This window comes from Cervus elaphus, chromosome 13, assembly GCF_910594005.1.
Source record: "Cervus elaphus chromosome 13, mCerEla1.1, whole genome shotgun sequence".
Lineage (NCBI taxonomy): Eukaryota > Metazoa > Chordata > Mammalia > Artiodactyla > Cervidae > Cervus > Cervus elaphus.
Genome location: NC_057827.1, coordinates 28,144,753 through 28,165,696, shown reverse-complemented (window position 1 = coordinate 28,165,696; position 20,944 = coordinate 28,144,753). Strand labels below are relative to the sequence as shown.

At 44.5% G+C, this 20,944-nt stretch overlaps 1 protein-coding gene across 3 annotated transcripts in view; it reads right to left on the bottom strand.

The window, feature by feature from the left end:
* Window positions 1–20,362, bottom strand: part of BNC1 (basonuclin 1) — a 29,939-nt gene extending 9,577 nt beyond the window's left edge. Inside the window, exons 1-3 of one of the 3 annotated variants that reach the window (XM_043922555.1) lie at window positions 20,259–20,362; window positions 2,502–2,601; window positions 1,218–1,453 (exon numbers count right to left, since the gene is read on the bottom strand). In XM_043922555.1, coding sequence (XP_043778490.1) covers window positions 1,218–1,453; window positions 2,502–2,601; window positions 20,259–20,267 — 345 coding nt within the window. In that variant the 5' untranslated portion in view covers window positions 20,268–20,362. The other 2 variants (XM_043922554.1, XM_043922556.1) reach the window with 2 other exon arrangements.
* Between the last annotated feature and the right edge of the window lie 582 nt (window positions 20,363–20,944).

Sequence of the window (20,944 nt, the reverse complement as noted above, 5' to 3'; positions counted from 1 at the left end):
CAAGTCTGCTGCATGCAACCTGAGGGACTTCAGCAAGATCCGGAAGCACTCAGCCTCTGTTTTCTCACCTGGAAAATGGGGATAATCGACCTACCTTGTGAGATGACTGGAAGAGGGACTAAGTCAGTAAATGGTTGTTATTTGTGCTTGTTTCAAGTTTATGGCCTAGCTGAGTTACACTGAATGTATGTGAGTCTTGGAAATACATTCACCTGCCCATCTCATTGAAATTTTTATCAAAGTCAGCTGACATTTTCTAGCATAGTGACAGGGAAGAAAATGCTGTAGCTATTTCCTATGTCAGAGAAATCCAGGAAACATGTTCTTTGCCTGAGAAAATACCTTGATAGCCTCTCTGGATAGGAAGCATAAGGTAGACCCCTAGAACACAAAGAGAGGTGAAACTACTCTGCAAAGGAGAGAGATGAGAGAAGGGATGAAAGGCACAGGATGACGGAGCGATGCAGAAATGAGGCAAGAAGGCTGGAAGAGAACTGGTAGGAGAAACAATAAGCGAGAGCACGCCCACAGAACTATCACAAGTCATCGGGGCCTGGGAAGGAAGATCAACAGTGTGTGGATGGCAGAGGGCAGATGGCAGAGGGCTTTAAAGGACAGGAAGGCATGGGATAAAATTGGAACTGTCTGCTGTGCCTTTCTGCAATGTAAGTTCCTCAACTCCACACCCTCAGTAAAATTGGAAACCAATGATGTCGTATGGATAATAAAAGAAATGGAGGCAGCACCAAGGATGGGGCCAACGGTTGACTGTATGAGTGAGTGTGCAATGTTGACTGTGCAAGCTGGCAAGTGAAACCCAAATCAGAGAACATGTAATGCTCTCACTCCCTGAAGTCTAACAGATACCAGTGTCTGTGTGCCCAGTCATGTCTGACTCTTCGCAACCCCATGGACTATAACCCGCCAGGCTGCTCTGTCCACGGGATTTCCCAGGCAAGAATATTGGAGTGGGTTGCCATGCCCTCCTCCAGGAGATCTTCCCAACCCAGGGATCAAACTTACATCTCCTGCATTGGCAGGCAGGTTCTTTACCACTGTGCCACAAGGAAAGCAATGGATTTCTCCCAGAATGTGAGATAGGCTGAGGCCAAGAGGAATGACGATGAAAGGGAGGGATGACTACCAGCAGCTGGAGCACTGGTGGCACTGCATTACACCTGTCCGGCTCTCAGGGAGTGGCACCCACATCCCCGTACCTGCAGCACATATCCTCGGATGTAATCCTGGAGGGTCCAGTCCAAGGCGTGCAGGATCTGGAGGACTTCGTCTTGCTTCAGCACACTGAAGAGCCGGTCCAGAAGGATCTTCAGGCGGACAGGGATGGCCTGGGTCCCATACAGCATGAGGCTGCTGATGTCGAACACCACGTTGGACTGGACGATCTCCACCTGGCTTGTGGGGTACACGGCGGGGATCCTCAGCTTACTCAGAGCTGAAAAAGGGAATTGAAAAAATGTTGTTTTTCAAGATTCTACCTTTAAGAGAAAAACACTGCTTGGGAAGTAGGCGAAGGGCGAACTCTCAGTTATTTGTGCCAATGGAAAAGCCACAAATATGCAAACAATTAATAATCTTAATGGCTATTTGGCTCCACGTTATTCACAGGAACCTCTAAGATAAAATGGAGCACCCTGAGAGGCCTCTTTTCCACTTTTCCTGTGGCGTGCCTAAGGAGTAAACAGCCACAGGTAAGGACCACACCTGTGGAACTGGTAAAAATGAAGGCGGCAGGTGTGTAATCAAGAGGATGGAAAACCAGGAAGCACAGGTCCTGGGGGAGAACCTGGACTTGGAAGCCCTCAGACTGGGGTGGGAGCCCCCGTCTGCCACCCTCCAGTTGTCAGGCTCGGCAATTGAGTCCACGCTGTCCAACGCAACAGTCACCAGTCAAACACAGCTGTTCAAATTTAGATTTACATTAATTAACATTAAAAAAATAAAACTAAAAATTCAGCTCGCCCGTTGTGCTAGTCACATTTCAAGGGCTCATAGCCACATGTGGCTGGTGTAGTGCTGGGTTGTCAGGTTTAGCAAATAAAAAAACAGGAAGTTCCTGTTAAATGTGAATATAGATTTCAGATAAACAACAAATAAGTGGGATATACTTAAACCAAAAATATTAATTGGGATATACTTAGGCTAAAAAAAATTACAGTTTAACTGAAATTCAAATTCAACTGAGCATTCTGCTTTTTCATCTAGCAACCCTGGGCTAGAGGCTACTTACTGTATATGCACAGACTATTTCTTTCATTGCAGAACAGCCCTGAAGCACCACTTTCTACATCTTCAGAAGGCAGTGGATAAACACTTTTCAGAGTTAAGATCCAAAGAGATAACACATATAAAGCTCTTAGTCTGTTTCCTGGCACACAGCAGTAACTTCAGATGTTAGCTGTCATTCGTGGATATTAAACCAGTTCCTGAGTAACTGCGTTATTTAGAGGAAACACTACAGGCCAAGGCGGGGAAATGGTTACCATGCGCCACCCATCCATGTCTGCACTGCTCACACTGACGGTGGTTGATCTTCCCTGGTTTGAAGCTTTGGCAGCTGCAGTTCAGAGTACAGCCGATAGCCTACAGGAGAGAACATGGGGACACCGGACATGTTAGCGATGTGTGGAACACACACAGCATCTACAGAACAGAATGCGTTCCTCCACTGAGCAGCACTGGCTGAATGACCTGTGCCCCCTCCATGCCAGGCCCAGACATGCTACTGTCCCCTGGAAAGAGGAGCAGCTCACCCTGGCCCTGGAGACAGCAAACACACTACACAGATATTCCACATGCAAGGATGGGTTACAACCCTAGAACTCTTTATAAGAAAGGATTACAGGCACGAAGGAGATATCCTGCTTATTATGGAAATGGCATGAAAAGGGTGTAGAAGAGTCACATTCTCACTAAATCTATAAGTTGACCAGAACAGCAACCCAGAAAGGGATAATGGGGCTGCCCTGAAACAAGTAAATAGGAGAATGATCTGAACTGAGAGAAATGCACATGTGTACTTCGTTACTCCCTCCCCCAAACAGGGCAGATGCTGAATATCAAGACAGATCTGAGGACATGTAATGGCTGACCACACTAAGGATCATTCCCTGACTCTGCTGACTGGACTGTGTGACTGACAGCCAGACGCAGGCTGGACAAGCCCTGCGTCAATGCCCAGGTGCAGGTTAAGGTGGTGGGTGTGGCGTGGGGGTGTGGAGTGTGCAAACATACGACTGAAACAGAAGATACAGATGTGTGTGTCAACAAAGTTCTAGGATTAAGAACAGAGGTTCACATATATTTTTAAGATGGATTTCTCAAAAGGGGATAAGAGGCCTGAGGAATGTAATCTATTATTAAAGAGAAAAAGCTCTCACTGGAGCTCTGTCAGTGAGATTTCTGGGAGGAGGCGCTGGGCGGAATCGTATGATTCAAGAGAGCTCGGACAGTTGGGGGGTGCCTGGGTGTTTGCAGGCATGAGAAAGCCCTACGACTGGGGGTTTAACCTCCATGTGACAATTAAGGGACTGTGTGGCCTTGTGTGTAGACAGAGAAGGGGAGAATCTGGCCGAGGACACATTAAGGAGCATATCAACTAGTTTTCACTTAAAAATCAGTCGTCGGTGGGAATGTAAAATGGTGCAGCCACTTTGGAAAATAGTCTGACCGATCCTCACAAACACAGTTACCTTACCACCAACTGATTCCACTTCTAGGTTTAAGCCCAAGAGAACTGAAAACCTATGTCCACATAAAACTTGTACCTGAACTTTAAAATCAGCATTATTTACTATCCTCACAGTGCAAACAACCCCCATATATACTGATCGATGAACAGATATACAAAATGTGGTATGGCCATACAATGGGATATCACTAGGCAATAGGAAAGAATGAAGTATTGATACCTGCTAGAATATGTGTGAACTTTGAAAACATTTATGATAATGAAAGAAACCAAGGACAAAAGGTCACAGGCTGAATGATTCCAGTTATGTGAAACGTCAAGAACAGGCTAATCCATAGAGCCCCGAAGCAGACTAGTGGTTACTGGGGTTGTGGGGAGCAGGTAGGATGAGGAGCTAATGCGAAAGGGGTGTTCTTTTATTGTTCTCATTGTTTTTAAAGACAGCTTTAAGTTGAGACTATATTAATAGTTCACATATCATACAACACCCATTTAAAGTAAACAAATGATTTTTAGAATATTCAGAGTTGAACAACCATCATCACAATACAATTTTGGAACATTTCCATCATCCCCCGAAGAAACCCTGTGAACAAGTTTATGATAGACATATGCTTTCATGTCTTTGGGATATATTCCTAGGAGTGGAACTGAGGGATCATATAGTAACTATGTTTAACTTTCTGAGAACCCCCCAAACTGTTTTTAAAGGTTTATTTTCCCACCAAGTGCTCAGTGGCCTTCTGTGTGTCTATTCAGATCTTTTGCCCATTTTTAAATTGGGTTGTATTTTTAGTATCGAGTCATAAGAGTTCTTTATATATGCTAGGTATAAGTCCCTTACCAGATATGTACAAGTCCCTTACCAGATATATGAGTGGCAAATATTTTCTCCAATCCTTGGATTATCCTTTCACTTTCTGCATGATATCCTTTCAAACACAGATGTTTTCAATTTTGATCAGTTTCTTTTTGAGGTAATGGAATGTTCTAAAGTTCTTAGATAGCAGTGATGTTGCACAACTCAATAAATACAGTGAAACCACTCAGTTGAATTTTATGGTATGTGAATTATATTTTGATAAAAATATAACTTTTAAAAATCAGCCCACTACACTATTAGAATGGCTGAGATCCATAACACTGACAGTATCAAGTGATTGTGAGGATGTGGAGCAACAGAAATCTCATTCATTGCTGATGACAACGCAAAACATAAAGCAACTTTGAAACTCAGTTTGGTGGTTTCTTACAAAACTAAACACACTCTTACCACACAATCTAGTAAACTGCATTCCTTGGTATTTAAAAAGCGTTGAAAACTTATCACACAAAAACTGCACATGGATGTTTATAGCAGCTTTATTCATAATTTCTAAGATTTAGAAGCAACCAAGATGTCCTTTAGCAGGCAAATAGATAAATAAACTGTGGTATGCCCAAACAACAGAATGTTATTCAGCATTAAGACATGAACTATCAAGCCATGAAAAGGCATGGATGAAAAGTAAATGTACATTACTAACTGAAAGAAGCCAATCTGAAAAGACTACATACTGTATGATTCCAACTATATAACATTCTGGAAAAGGCAGAACTATGGAGTCAGAAAAGCCTGGATTAAAGCTCAGCATTCAGAAAACTAAGATCACGCATCTGGTCCCATCACTTCATGGCAAATAGATGGGAAACAGTGGAAACAGTGGCTGACTACTTTATTTTGGGGGGCTTCAAAACCACTGCAGATGGTGACTTCAGCCATGAAATTAAAAGACGCTTACTCCTTGGAAGAAAAGTTATGACCAACCTAGACAGCATATTAAAAAGCAGAGACATTACTTTGCCAACAAAGGTCTGTCTAGTCAAGGCTATGGCTTTTCCAGTAGTCATGTATGGATGTGAGAGTTGGATTATAAAGAAAGCTGAGCACCGAAGAATTTATGCTTTTGAAATGTGGTGTTGGGGAAGACTCTTGAGAGTCCGTTGGACTGCAAGGAGATTCAACCAGTCCATCCTAAAGGAGATTAGTCCTGAGTGTTCATTGGAAGGACTGATGTTGAAGCTGAAACTCCAATACTGTGGCCACCTGATGCGAAGAGCTGACTCATTTGAAAAGACCCTGATGCTAGGAGAGATTGAAGGCAGGAGGAGAAGGGGACGACAGAGGATGATATGATTGGATGGCAGCACCGATTCAAAGGACATGAGTTTGGGTAAACTCCAGGAGTTGGTGATGGACAGGGAGACCTGGTGTGCTGCAGTCCATGGGGTTGCAAAAAGTCGGACATGACTGAGCGACTGAACTGCACTGAACGAGACAGAAAAAAGACCAGTGGTTGCCAGGGGCTTGACAGGTGTTGGGGAATGAATAGGTAAAACATAAGAGGGCATTGAAAATGTTTTGTACGATGATATAATGATAAGATACACAACGTTGTATATGTTTTTCAAACCCGCAGGATATACAACAACAAGAAAGAACTCTGGAGGTTAAACCATGGATTTTGGGTGATTATGATGTGTTAATGCTGGTTCATCAATTGTTATCATCCAGTGAGGGATGTTGAAAATAGGGCAGGGTATGCCTATGTGGATGTAGGGGTTATATGGGAAATCTTTGTATTGCGTTGGCCAAAAAATTTGCTTCCATTTTTTGGTAAGAAGTTACCAAAAAACACAAACAAGGTTTTTGGACAGTGCAACACTCTCCTTTCAAATCTTCTGTGAATCTAAAAGTGTACTAAAAAAAAAAAAATAAGGTCTTTTTAAAAAAATCAGTGACCTTACTTAAATACAGGTTAAAATGGCATGATTTGAATGTTATCTATGGTTTCTTTTGGATTACAACGGGCCTGAACAGAAGAACTAGACAGAGATTTTCAGGTGAAAGAATAAGGCTGCTGATAAATGAGGTGTGCAGCAGGTAGCGACGCTGTTACCTAGTCCCGTCAAGAAGTTATGAAAAAATAGGAGATCTAGAGGCAAAGGGCTTCGCTCTGTACTAAGTCACAGACTATAACACAAAGAACTCCAGGTGATCAGAACAGTCTCTCACTCTAATCATGCATACATTCTCATCTGGAGTACACCACCCCCAAAAGGTGAGAACTGGTCTATTCTTTTTATGTATAAAGCACACACATACATACATAAACAGATATACAGTATATGGTGTGACACTAAAATCTCATTGGGGGAGGCACAGTTAGGAAAAAAATTTCTAAAGTCTCCTTAGATGTATGTGGGAGTGAAAAATGAAAAAGATTGAGAAATACTGCTCTAATGAAAGACACTATATTATTTTTTCATTACAGAGTTTCTACTTGTGTATATACATAGAAAAATGTATTACATACATAAACACACACATCTAGACTCATATACACATAATTATACAGTTATCTTGGCTGGAGGTTAAAGGATAAAGATGAGTGATGGTTTAATTTCTATTACACACTGTCAAAATTTAGAAGAGCATCATTAGGTTAGTTTGTGGCATTCATATGTCGTCCAGCTTCTAAACTTCTGCAACTCTCTGAACATCAGCTCACAGGTGAACCAATCATCTATATTCTTTTTTTTTTCACAGATCTCACACTAAGCACTAAACTTCTGAAATATTTCACCACCTACATTCTACAAATATGACTGTCTTCAAGGAAATTTTTAAAAGAAGAAAAGTTCTTATTTTGGATAATGTCCCTCAAGATGCATTCACTCTTTAAAAACAAGGTAATTGAACTATACAAAGTGAATTCACATTTTAAAAAACAGGACCTATCTGAATCAGAGAAAGATGTCCTTGAGCACACGCCTCCTCTACTCCCTAAACAGTGCTTGAAAAGCTCACTACTTTGGACCCAGCACATCAAAACTATAGAAGGAACAATTCCAAACACATTTCATAGCTTAAGGTTGAAAGTAATTTTTTCTGCATCTCCTGACACCTAACTCAGGGTTTCCCCAGCATCACAGACATTCTGAGCTGGGTAATTCTCTGTGATGGCGGGCTGTCCTGCACATTGTAGGAATACTAAGAAGCACCCTTGGCATCTACCCACAGTAACACCTCCCCTCTTCCCCAGTTGTGAAAACCAAAAAGTCTCCAGACATTGCCAAATGCCCCCAGCTGAGACTCCCTGATCTAACCTGACTATTCAGATACAGAAGCTTCTAGTTTGGGGCCTGAATTTTAAGCAGCTTTATCTATAATTCCAGTGTGTGAATGCTGCTTTATAAAAAAAAAATCATGTAGTTCTATATGAACTTATTTGAATAAGGTTTAATAAAGCTCATTAAATATCGATGGAAATACATCTCAGAGGAATTATTTATGAACTAAAAAAAGCTGATTACAGCATCTAAGAAAACTTCCAATATTAAAGTCCTTGGGTTTTTCCACCCATTTCAGAATTCCATGATGTAGTAGAATTATAGCACTATTGTCTAAAGACAAATTAGAACTCCTAGAGTGAAATCAAACCAAAAATTCTAATTACAGGACGAAAAGTACTCATGTAAATCAAAATGGAAAACTCTTAAAACTTACATCCTTTCTTTTAGAATTCTGATACTTGTTCCATTCTTCAGAAACATAAAGCAGATGTTTACCACATTCTGAATTCATCAAGGCATGATTATGCTTTTTACGCACTCATTTTAATCAGACTATTTCTGAATTGTTATTAGTCACTTTGATGTGCTACAAATCAACATTCAAAATTCTGGCTTGCTTTTTTGTCACTGTTATTTGCTCATTCATCCACCCAGAAATTACTGACACACCTAGCACGGGATGGCTGCTTTAGTTATTTGCAGTCTTGGGCTGTAAGTCTGGAAAGTTATGACCTAGCTATTAGGTAGATTTGAGGGCCCCACTTCCTCTCCTGGATACCTGTGATCTACCTTGAGCATGGCTAGACGCTGCCATGGGCCTCTTGTTAGAAAGGCTGACTGCAGTTCCTAGCAGCAGCCAGAATGGGCACATGGTGGGGTGCACGCACAGATATCCACTGCCGGACAGTGCGGGCCTTTGATGGGATTTGAATTATTGAGCTTGAGAATACAAACTACCCACTTCAAAGCTATTTTCATCTCTAGTGCATGCAAACATTTTCATATCACTGAAGATAAATTCAGGGGGATACTCTTGGGGGACCAGATGGAATGGGTCAGGGGAAAAAAATCACAGAGGACTTTTGGGGTTTCCAGACTCATGATACTGACCATCTGAGGGGAGTCATTTGTAATCTGGCTCAGGAACAGAACTGAATTGCATACCAGCCAGACGGCTTTGTAGCGTCAAGTTAATCTGCCTTAATAGTAGCCACTAGCCACATGTGGCGGAGAAGGCAATGGCACCCCACTCCAGTACTCTTGCCTGGAAAATCCCTTGGACGGAGGAGCCTGGTAGGCTGCAGTCCACGGGGTCTAGAAGAGTCGGACATGACTGAGCGACTTCACTTTCACTTTTCACTTTTATGCACTGGAGAAGGAAATGGCAACCCACTCCAGTGTTCTTGCCTGGAGAATCCCAGGGATGGGGTCGCACAGAGTTGGACACGACTGAAGTGACTTAACAGTAGCAGCCACATGTGGCTATTTAAAAATTAATTAAAATAAAAATTCAGTTTTCTAGTCACTGTAGTCACATTTCAAGTGCTCAGGAGCCACAGGTGGCCAGTGGCTACTGTACAGGACAGCAGAGACAAGAACATTTCCATCATCACACAAAATCCTACTGGACAGTTCTGAGTCCAATGGTGAGATGAGCTACTCTTCCAGCATCTGTCTGTCCACACAATGGCATTTGTATGGAATAGGTGATCTCATTCAGTCTACACTGCCTCACTGTGGGGTGGGAATTATTCTCAGGAAACTTAAATTTATGGAAGATTTGTAATCTGCACAAGGTCACATAGTTTGTGATGGTGATTATTTATCATGTGTGATGGACTGCAGTAAGCAGTACCTTATAAGCTATCTCATTTCTTACTACCATCCCATTCTATAGATGAGGAAGCTGAGGAACTTACAGGCTACTTGAAAGTGGTCTCAAATTTGGATATTGAAGGCAGATTATATCTTGGAATACCAATATTTGGTATTAAACTGCATTTGTATTTATGGTTTCATTTAATCTCAATGGCAACTATAAGGATACTAAAGTTTCGCAATGGTAAAGAAACCCCATTCACTGAATAAATATTTACTGTTTATGAGCCAGGCTTTCTAAACTCTGGAGGCTAAAGTGTTGAATGAGAATGGTTAAGTCCTTGCCCTCAAGGAGGAGGGAGACAGAATAAACAAGTAAACAAATACCTTTTCAGAATAAGGCAGGTGCTATTAAAGACACATGCAGAAAGCTTTGCTAGCAATTTTCCTGGGTGGCATGGGGAGGCGGCGTAATGCCTTTCAAACAGGGTCATCATTAAAGGCTTTTGAGGAGAAGACACTTGAACTGAGTTCCAAGGGATGGCAAGGGGCCAGTGAAGAACTGGAGACTGAAGGCAGAGGGCAGAGCAAGTGCAAAGGCTCTGGGGCATGAAAAGAGGCTGGAGGTGTTCAGGGAACAGAAAGGGGCCAGGGAAGCTGGAGCAGAGTTATAAGGTCCATGGTAGAAAGAGACGGTCAGAAAGGTGACAGAAACCACTCTGCACAGGATCTCTTGGGGCAGGCCAAGGAGTATGGATTTTGTCCTGAGTCTAACAGTGAGTCTTTGAAAAAAGTATGAAACTATTAATAATATGGTTTGCCTGCTAAAGTGACACCTCTGGATGCATAGCTGGGGAAACTGAACTCTTTCTTGAATTCCTTCTCATTCATACTGAGCATCTTTCTCTGAGAGACACTGCAATCTACAACTGACCTCAGTCTATATCTTGCTTCCTGTTGAGCCATACAGCCTTCAGCTCCATGTCTTGGAATCTTTGACTATAAAGCAGGCTGGATATCTGCTCCTGCCAACCTCTGAGGCTGATCAGCCACATTAATGAGGATATACAGATAGAGAGCTGAAAAGACCAAAGAGCATAGCAAAACTGCTGTTGCTCCCAGGCCTATAACAGATCTTAGGTCCTCTGGGCTCTGGTGATCTGACTCTGCACAGACAGAGCTACTAAAAATACTTATGATAAAGACCTCCCAAAAAGTTGTCCCATAATGAATCATCCCTGAAAGAGGCAACAAGACAAGTGAAACTCCAAACCTCGTGGCTAGCGTTGGGTCTGCTATTCCATAAGCTTTCCAACTAGTATTAAAAGAATAAGGAATAACCAATGAGAGAGCTGCACCATGCGTATTAATTACAGACACACATCCAATATCCTTTGCCTGATCTGCCTTGGTAAAGAATCTGCCTGTAATGCATGAGACCCAGATTTGATCCCTGGAGAAGGTAATGGCAGCCCATTCCAGTATTCTTGCCTGGAGGATTCCCTGGACAGAGGAGCCTGGCAGGCTACAGTCCATGGGGTTCCAAAGTCCAGTTAGTTGTTCATGACAGAGTGACTAACAGTTTTGGTGGCCAGATCACTAAGGACTGACTGACGTGTGTAAGTATAAATTGTTGGGTAGAGGTTTACAGAAAGCTCCTTACTGATGGGAGCAGACTCAGCTGAGGGACTTTTTTTTTTTTTTTTGCCATTCTTCCTTCTTTCCTCTTGGAACAAGAGCATGATGCCTGGACCTCATAGCTGCAAACATGAGTCCAACCTTGAAATCAGGCCCTAAGGATGGCTGAGCAGAAAGGATGGCAACTATTATTTAGGAGCTTTTTCACTAGCAGCCAAGTGCCATTCCTAACTTACACACTGATCTTCCTATTGACTCTTGAGAGTCCCTTGGACAGCAAGGAGATCAAACCAGTCAATCCTACAGCCATTGGAAGGACTGATGCTGAAGCTGCAGATCCAATACTTTGGCCACCTGATGCGAAGAGCTGACTCACTAGAAAAGACCCTGATGCTGGGAAAGACTGAAGGCAAAAGAAGAGGGTGGCAGAAGATGAGATGGTTGGATGGCATCACCAATTCACATGAACTTGGGCGAACTCCTGGAGATGGTGAGGACATGGAGGCCTGGCATGCTGCAGTCCATGGGGTCACAAAGAGTTGGACATGACTTAGTGACTGAACAACAACTTCCTATTGACTATGGAGAAGGCAACATAAAAATTATGTAAAAAAACTGCTATTAATAGTAGAGATCACTGAGGCCAAGTTTAGTTTATGGTCCTCTCTTTGAGTGTGAGATTCTCAGGCTGGGCCAGATTCTCAGTTCTAAGAATCATAACTTCCCAACTTGAAATCAAAGGATATGGTCTGCTAAATCACAGATCACTTTTTAAAACTCACCAAGCTTTGGACGAAAAGTGATTCAGGTTGTTACAAACTGTATTTTTAAATGCTGAATATAGACAATTGCTTTTCATATGTTTTGAGTCCTGGAAATCTACACTGCATATCAAAAACTGCCAATCTATAATATAAAACATCTTCTAAAGTGGCTGGACCACCCTTACTTTTGCGGAGAGGACTTCTTTCTTTTCATTTACAGTGACAATGTATTTCCATTCTCTCCTGGCTACAGATCTAGCCTTCCTGGTTTGGAAAAATGCTTGATTCAAGGGTGGGAGATCTCTACCCCACTGCTCTTGGCCTCTTACACACATTTTGTACTTCTACCTTCTCTTACTAGAATTGGCTTTTGTTGTTGTTGTTCCCTACTTTCCCTCCTGCCATTTCCCTCTAACTTCATCCACTTTCCATTAAGTTTTTCTAACACATGCAAACCCACAGTTACAACTAGGATTCTGAAAGTAGTATCATTGTTTGCCAGGTGTCCCAGGACAACTGGGGTGAAGGGAGAAGAAACCCATGTGGTCCTTTTGTGGGAGGCAGTTTATCTGCTGCTGGCAGCACCACACTGAAGTCCACCTGGAGAACCCTCCATGGACCAGAAGTGCATCGCGCCATCGTCTTCCATAGTAGTTTGACAAAATGCAACCAAAATCTTAATGAATTGTTGTGTTTTTGTTTTTTTTTTTGTTGGGGGGGGGGTTGTCATTATTTGTTTTTAACGCATCTACCATGTACAGGTAATAGGTAACTGTGGGGAGCCTCAGGGAGACAGGAGGAGGAACTCCCAGTGTCTGCTCTAGGGGAGCAAGTACATGGCTTCATTGGCAAAGGAAAACCATGCATCCTGGTTGGCCAAGAACTGCTGAACAGAGAATATGATTTGCTAAAAATTAGTGTAAGTCATTCAGTATTACTAGAACGCAGGAAATTCAAAAGATAGTAAAAACAAATGTAAAACTCACTGGCCATCTTTCGAGGATGCTACGGAACCAAAAAAATGATAAAAAAAGAAAAAAAAAGGTAAAGGATCAAGCATGCATCCTTTTTTATACAAAATGTACTGCAGGGCAAGCAAATGGTTGATGAGGCAAAGACTCTTTTTAGAGTATTCCAGTGAATAAATAAACGAAGAATTAGAATACTAGCATTCTGCAACTCAATGAAAAGACACCAACCAGGTCACTTGCCTCAGCATTGGAGGATACACACTACTACATATGGGTGTTCTTGCCCCAAAAGTTCAAATCTGAATTAGATCAAGCCTTTTGGTACAGCAGACGGAGGAATGCTTAAACATTCCTCACAAAGATACCACAAGGATTGTGTGACATCCTTGTGTGATATAACAAGAAAACAAAACCCCAAATCCAGGCCGGGGAGTACTCCATATGACAAATGACCCAGCTTTTTCAACAGGTAAATTGCAACGAAAAAAGGAAAACATAAATTTGTAGATTAACAGAAACAGTTTATGGGCCTTATTTGAATCCTGATTTGAACAAGTCAATGATAATATAAACTTCAAGAAACAATTGAAGAAATCTGAATACTCAGAAATTTAACAACATTCCAAAGTTATTGTTAATTTTTAGGTGCTATACAGTCAGTATATTGCATTTCTTTTAAAAAGAGCTTTTTATTTTAGAGCTACATATTAAAATATTTATGAATGAAATAGTATGAATGTTCAGAATTTACTTCAAAGGAATTCAGTGTTGATGACGATGAGGGAAATGGGTAGGAGAAACAGACGAAATGGGATTGGCTCAAAGTTGATCACTGTGGAATCTCCAAGCACGTATCACCAAGCATTCTTAAACTAATCTAATTTTGCTTAAAATTCTGAACAACAAAAAGTGAAAAAAATGATAAATCAAGATTCCACCTCTCCCGCAAATTTTAGTTTTGAGTAAGATGATGTAGAGGGAGGGAGCAATGTTACGTAGAGGCCAGAGGAGTCTTCATGCTCTCAGCAGTGTATGCAAGAAACACCACAGTCCTAGGCAAAAAGAAGGCTCACCCTGAATACGTGCGTCAGGCCCAAGAGGCTGATTTCTGTCATGGGCAACGAGAGCCGACTTAGAAAGGCAAAACAGGGTCGGGGTGTGGGTGGGCTGTCCAGATGGGCAGCCATGAGTCTCTCTCTTAGGTTCATGGAATCATCACGTTCTTAACAATGGGAAGACAAGCGTTTACTGTGAGCATGGTTGAAAGAGGGATGTGAGAAGCCTCAGAAACCGGAAAGGTGGCATCTGCAATATAAAAACGACACTGAAGGAAAACTGACAGAATCTGGCTTCTCACTGCAAGGATGGGATGAAAAGAGAGGCTGGTCAAAGAAGACTGAGAGGGTGGAGAGGGGTCTGGCAGAGAAAAGGGCAGGTGGGAGGTAGAACTCAGGGAACAGATGTTAGGCCAGGTCTACCTGTGAGTAGAAAGCATGCGTGACACACTTGGAGTGTTCTCTTGCTACTCAGTTCAAAGAGGGAGATGGGGAAAATACTTGTTCTTTTGATCTCTATAAATCAAAGTATAAACTCTGTGCCAAACTAATTTAACAGCTGTGCCTTTTTTTCCCTTAAAATTATTAGTTCTAAAAACAGAAAATATAAAAAGCAGAAAAATATGCAAATAAGACCATAGAAGCCAAACCAAATATTTCTTCTTTTAAAAAACCACAACAACAGCAACAAAAAAACTATACAGTTATATAAATGATAGATACATTTTTTCTCCTTTATGTTTGAGAGACCTCAGTTGTAATCTTCAGAAACCTTTGACAAAAAAAAATGGAAGAACGTTATTCATGTAGGGAACTTCTGGACACAACCATCACAACCTAGGGAAAAAGAAATAAAAACCAAAACCAACAAACAAAAACACATTTACACTTCAGGATAATTCTAACTACACAAACAAAGCAAGTTCACCCTTTCTGCTGATGCAAAATAATGATGAAATTATGAACACTGCTAAGTAAAATTTTGCAAACCTTTCAGGGACTTAGTGAGAACTAGATTTTAAAGACTAAATATAGTAAAAAAAAAAAAAAAAACCCAAGATTTTCCAAACGAAGTTTTTAAAAAGATCAGATTTACGTATGCCATCCTGACCACTGTCTTAACATTCAGCATGGTGTTATTGTGAAACAGAGTTGTCTGTATAAAAATTTTATTCTCATAAGGAGTAATGAAAGAAATAATCAGAGGGCTACAGAAGGAGAACAATGCTTCTGAAAGTTGACGCAGAGTTGAAAACAACTTTGATGTTCGCTAGCACCTACTGAAGGATCACACAAAGAATCTGTAAGAGTAGACAAACTAATGTAACTCTGTGAAAAAAGTTAGCTGCCTGGATTAAGTTTACTTGAGACAACCATTTTCTTCCACATAGGCTGTTTGGCCTGGCCTTCACAACATTTTATTTGTCTTTCTCTCTATTCTCTCACATTAGCTAACTGAAATTATCAGCCCCCACCCAGCAAGGCAGAATCCTCCTGTGATATGTTAGGCTGGTTTATAATCATGAGTCCACGTGTGGACTGGAATAGCAACAGCTGGTTTGCTTATTCATGCGAAGTTTGAGGAGACCCCAAGTTGGACCCTGGCGAACCAGGTCTGTTCTGTTTAGACCCACCCTTTCTGGATAAAATAGGCATGTGTCAGAGTAGGGAAATGGGGCTGCACGGTAATCTTGGAATTTCCAGAATTAGGAAAAAGGGCTTCAAAGAATGACAAGAGCAAATAAGATTTTTCAGGTGGAAACCAATGTAAAAGAAAAAAAAAAACAACACCAAAAAACCCTTTCCAGATGCCTCTTCTGTGCAGATTCAGTTATCTTTAACATCTCCCAGAAAAGTCATCAAAAATAAAATATCTAAATAAATAAAATTTCAAAATCTATAGACTGCTCAGAATAGTAATTTAGAAAATCTATTGACTCTCTAAATCTTGATCTCAGATATCAAAAAGATGTGCTGCTCAGCACTGAGATTTCACCTTAGCTGTGGTATTTCTCGTTCTTTTAAAACAGGACTGTTTCTGACAAAAGTAACTCATTCTAAATGACATCTGTAGAGGTGAAAATTCACCCCCGGGTAAAGCACGCTCCTCCTGCAAGTAATTTACCTTGTGGAACCTTCAGGGCAACTCTTTAATGGCCACTGTCAAAATAACTTCTAAAGCCATACACAAAAGCTGAAAGACACCTATACCCCTCACCCTGTACACTGTGGTTTAACTGTACTGGCAAACTGAACTTTTCAAATGTCTTCTCATTCATACTTATCCCTAGGCGTTCATAAATACTAAGTGTATGCTTAAATGACAATTATGATTTGTTCCACAGGGAAACCGATATGGCTCTTCTCACCCAATAGGTTGGTTCATACTTCTTTCCAAGCTGAGGTAGAGAATGCTGGCATGGGCTTGGGACACAGGCCTAACTGCTGCATGGGAGAGGTGTGAAAAATTAAAATAATATAAAGGTAACCCTCTGTGCAAACTTTATGCTTCTACTGCAATAACTCCATTTGGGTTAATATGTCTAGTGTGAATTATAACCAGAACAGACAGATCATCATTCCACATTCCTGTAGATATCAACAGCCAAATCACCACTTCAAACTCATTATACTCTCTGATTGAAGGAGAAGCATGCTGCTAAATCCTTACTATTCTGAAGGGAATACAACAATGGACACAGATGATATTCCAAATTAAATTATGCAGATGTCTGAACAGGAGTTCCCAAAATATGAGCAGTACTTGTGCTAAGTGAAGATTCCACCACTTCTCAGCTTTTAGCTACAACAGAACATGCTCAACCAACTTCCTTGGTGAAATTAAAGTCAGCAAACTTACAAGATGAGAAATCAAATGATGACACATCTTATTCTTTTAGGTATGCCACAAACGATAAAGCTATTTATCAAAATTTATTTTAGCAAAAGAGGTGGCTATCTTTCCATACCTATTTAAAGCAAAAATCAAATCCTGGACAATCCGTAACATTTGAAGTAATGTTCTTTTACATGATGCACAAAAGTTTTATTTTGACAAATTCAATTTAAATGAAATATTAATAAATACATGAAGAGATCTGGGGACAACAGAGAAGCCATCATATTTATCACCGAACAAAACATATAAGCACATATTTGCAATTAAGAGTCCAAGAAATCTTATGAAAAGATGCTATGAAATCCAACAGCAAATTAAAACAATAAGGAACAGAAGGACATCAGAAAAAGAAATGACCTGCTAAATGCTATTTTTCAATTCACTTACTGTCAAGCCAAAATCTTTGTTGCTTTGATAAGAAGAATATGCTTTTTAAAAAATGGTTGCTAAATCTGCTCTATGAGTCCAAAGCTGTAGGAACACATATTTTCCCCTACACACACACACACACGCATACACACGCATACACACCCCGACAGGGATTCCCAGGACACCAGCGGGGCCTCTTTTAGGCCCCTTAAGTGTTAACAGCAGAGGCCTGGCTGCGACCAGGCGTCTGGCCCCATTTAAACGCCCTGTCTTCAGAGGGCTGCGGTGAGCACAGCCATAAAACGAGGGGACATTACTGAAACTTAGCGTGTCTGATCCTCCCCCCAACAACACACAACTTTACTCATACAATTAAGGCTGCTAGTTGGCATTCCATTTAACTGTCAAAGTCAGACCGGTGGCAGCCCCGCCGCCACAAAGAGATGCCTAAAATGAGAAGAACATGTTTCTACACCGCATTTGAGAAAGTTTGGCTCCGAGCTATGCGCTGATTAATATCAGATCTCCTCCTTCACTAGCCGCTCTCGACAATCTTGTCACATCTGGCTGACAAATCCTTAGGAGTTTATGCAAAGCCGGGCGGCCGCTAGGGCTCGGGGTCTGGCCCGAGGAGCAGCGGGGACCACGGAGTGGCCGCCGCCCCCTCCTCCGCCCGCGGGGGGCCCCGGTCCACCGCCCCGCGGGCCAGGACCCTGCTTGGTAGCGCGGGAGGCGGGCGGTCGCGGCATCTCCGGGCCGGGAAGCCGAGGGCGGCCTGGGATTCGACACCTCCGCCGGCTCCGCAGCCTGGTCCGGCCCGGTCACCCTCAGGTAGTCCGTCCCCCCGCAAGGGCCAGAGCCCCGTCTGTTAGACTCTGACGTGGAAACACTTGAGCCCGACCCCGATTCCCGGGGCTGCGGCCACATCTCGCTCTGAACCGTTCCGCGCACCCGGCTGGTCAGCTGGAACGTTTATAAAAACCTGATCCTGAACCCTCGACTCTCTGCTGTCCCGGGAAGCCGCCCGACCCGACCGCTTCTCCATTTGTAGTTTTGTACAATAGACTCCCACCCCCATCCAACCACCCCCTCCCGACAGGAGCCCCCGTCACTGCCCCTCGCCCGGCTCCGCAATTCTCTGAGGGACTCGAAGGCACGCTCAGTTCTCCAGAAACAAAATCCAGGTGAAAAACGGTCACTTTAAAATAGCAGCTGTGTAATTAATTCTGCGGTAAGAGCGGTTGAAACAGTTAGTCCCAACGTCCTGGACCGAACAGTGGAGGTGCTGAGGGGGCGCGAAAACGCGCGCAGGGAGGACGCGGCCGCCAGGTCCCTCCCGACCCCGCACTTTCGACGCTTCGACGCGGCCCCGGGCACACAGGGGAACCGCCCTCGCCCGCCGACCCCGGTCGCACACCCGGAGCGCGTCGGGCGGCTCCGGGGCGTCGGGCGGAGACGGGTCCGGGCGCCCCCACGGGCTCTCCCCGCCGCGGAAACGCTCCCTCACGCCCGGCCCCGGGGAAGGGCCGCGCCACCGCCGCCGCCCCTGCCGCGCAGGTGGCCTTCGGGGAGGTGGCCCGGGGCGCGCCCCCGAGAACCGAGCGGCCCCGGATCCGAGTGGCGTTCCCGGCCGCCCCACCCCGCGCGCTGAGAGGGCCCCGCGTCCGCGGAGGGCGCCGTGCTTACCTCGGCCATCCTGCGGCCGCTGCAGTGCCGGGGCTACCGGCGCGTGTCCCCGTCCCGGGTCGCCCCGCGTCCGCCCCAGCTCGGCGGGCGCCGCCTCATCCAAGCTCCGGCCGTCGGGGCCCGCCGCGGCGAAGTGGGCGGCTCCCCGGGCGCCCCGGCCGCGCGGCGCGGTGGCCGCCCCCGCCCGCCGCGCACCGCGTGTGCCCGCACGCCCGCCCCCTGCGCCCCGAGGGGCGCCCCTCCCCCTCTCCCCTCCCCCTCCCGCCGGGCCGCCGAGTCGCCCGCAGCTCAGGCGCTGCTGCTGCGCCGCTGGGAAGCCGCCTCCCGCCGGAGCGGCCCACGAACGCGCTAAATCGATGCAGCTGAGGCGAGGCCGTGGCCCCCGCAGACAGCGGAGACCTCGCCGGCGGCCGGCGCGGAGGTGTCTGCCCCCGCCGGGCTTGAAGGCACTTGTCGGGAAAGACACGGACGTGTCGGTGTTTGCCTCTCCCGGGGAAGGGCGAAACGCTCTGAAGTTCTCTCTCTGGCTCCCATCGCGGGCGATGATCCTGCCGCCCTGCCCGCCCCGGGGCGCACTCGGGGTCCCACTGCGGCCAAGAAGAGGGCTGTGCCACCCTCATCACCAAAAACTTTATTTCCAGAGGAAGTGGGGGTGGGGGTGGGGGACGTATCCCAGGATGTGGAGAAAGGAGGGCGCCAGGAAGGTTTATTACAACGGCTAACGGGGCAGTCCCGCTTCCTTTCTGTAGTGTGAGTTACAGAGTCTGTTCCCGCTTTACCGCGTCCCGAGGACGAGTGACTGCTCTCTGACCCTCAGTTGCTTCCGTTGTAGAATGGGATTAAGTTTTCACCTACCTTATGGGGTGTTAAGGACAAAATGAAATGTCCTGGGAAACCTAGAAGGAACTCGGCCCCCATGAGGAGAAGGGGAGGCGGCCTGCGGGGGGACCTGGCCTTCTGTCCTGGGGATACAGCGTCCTTCACCCCTAGGAGCAGACAGATATGGCCCACGGCTGCTGAAACAGGACCCAGCTTTTCTTCTGCCCCACGCTGGGGCAGACGCAGACTCTGCAGGAGAGTCTTGCCTTCTCTCCCTTTTCAGGTCCATAAAAGAATTCTCTGAAGGCTGGACTTAGTGAGGATCCTGCCTTCTTCTCCCCCAGTTTATCCCACCTACCTTGCTGCTAGTGAAGATCTTTGAAGGGGAAAAAGGAAACAAACAAACAAACAAACCTTGCACATTGTGAAAAAAGATATGAGATGGAAGGGAAAAGAAGGGAGTTGCAGTCATTCAGACAGAGGTTCCTGGCTCTGAACCTCACAGACCTCTGAGTGGGAAAGGAGAGAAAGGAGCAGCTGTGGTGCCTGTGGAGGAAAGTAGGAGAATCTGGGCTTCATGGAGTCCAGAGAGCTCCTGCTGCCTGTGCCCGGCAGGCTGGACACACACATCTTGCGTCCTGGCCGTGTCCTGGGTCTGCAGCGTGGTGCCCTTCCGTGCATGTACGAGGTTGCCTGACCGCCTGTGATGGTCTCTCTTTGCCCTGCCTTGGCAAGGTGTTGGCAAGATGCATTTTCTCACATGACTGTATTATGAAGCTTTGCTTTGTGAATTGCAAACCTAAACAGCTTACCTTCCATTCATATCCTCCTCCTTCCCACTCGCAGCATTTTAACCTTTCTCCTCCTCTCTGCCTGTTGTAATGCAATGCATCCTTCAGGACCTTTCGCAAATGTCACCGCTTCTCAGAAGCCTTCCCTGATCCACTAGCCCTCCACTCTGCCTGCTTTTGTCCTCTTCTGACCCCCAGGCACTTGCAGCTGCGTCTCTTATTGTGCTTATTACATTCTCTAGCCTGGTCGTGATGCGTCCTTGTCTTGACTTCTTTGGTCATTACTCATCTTTGTGACTTCTGTGTTAT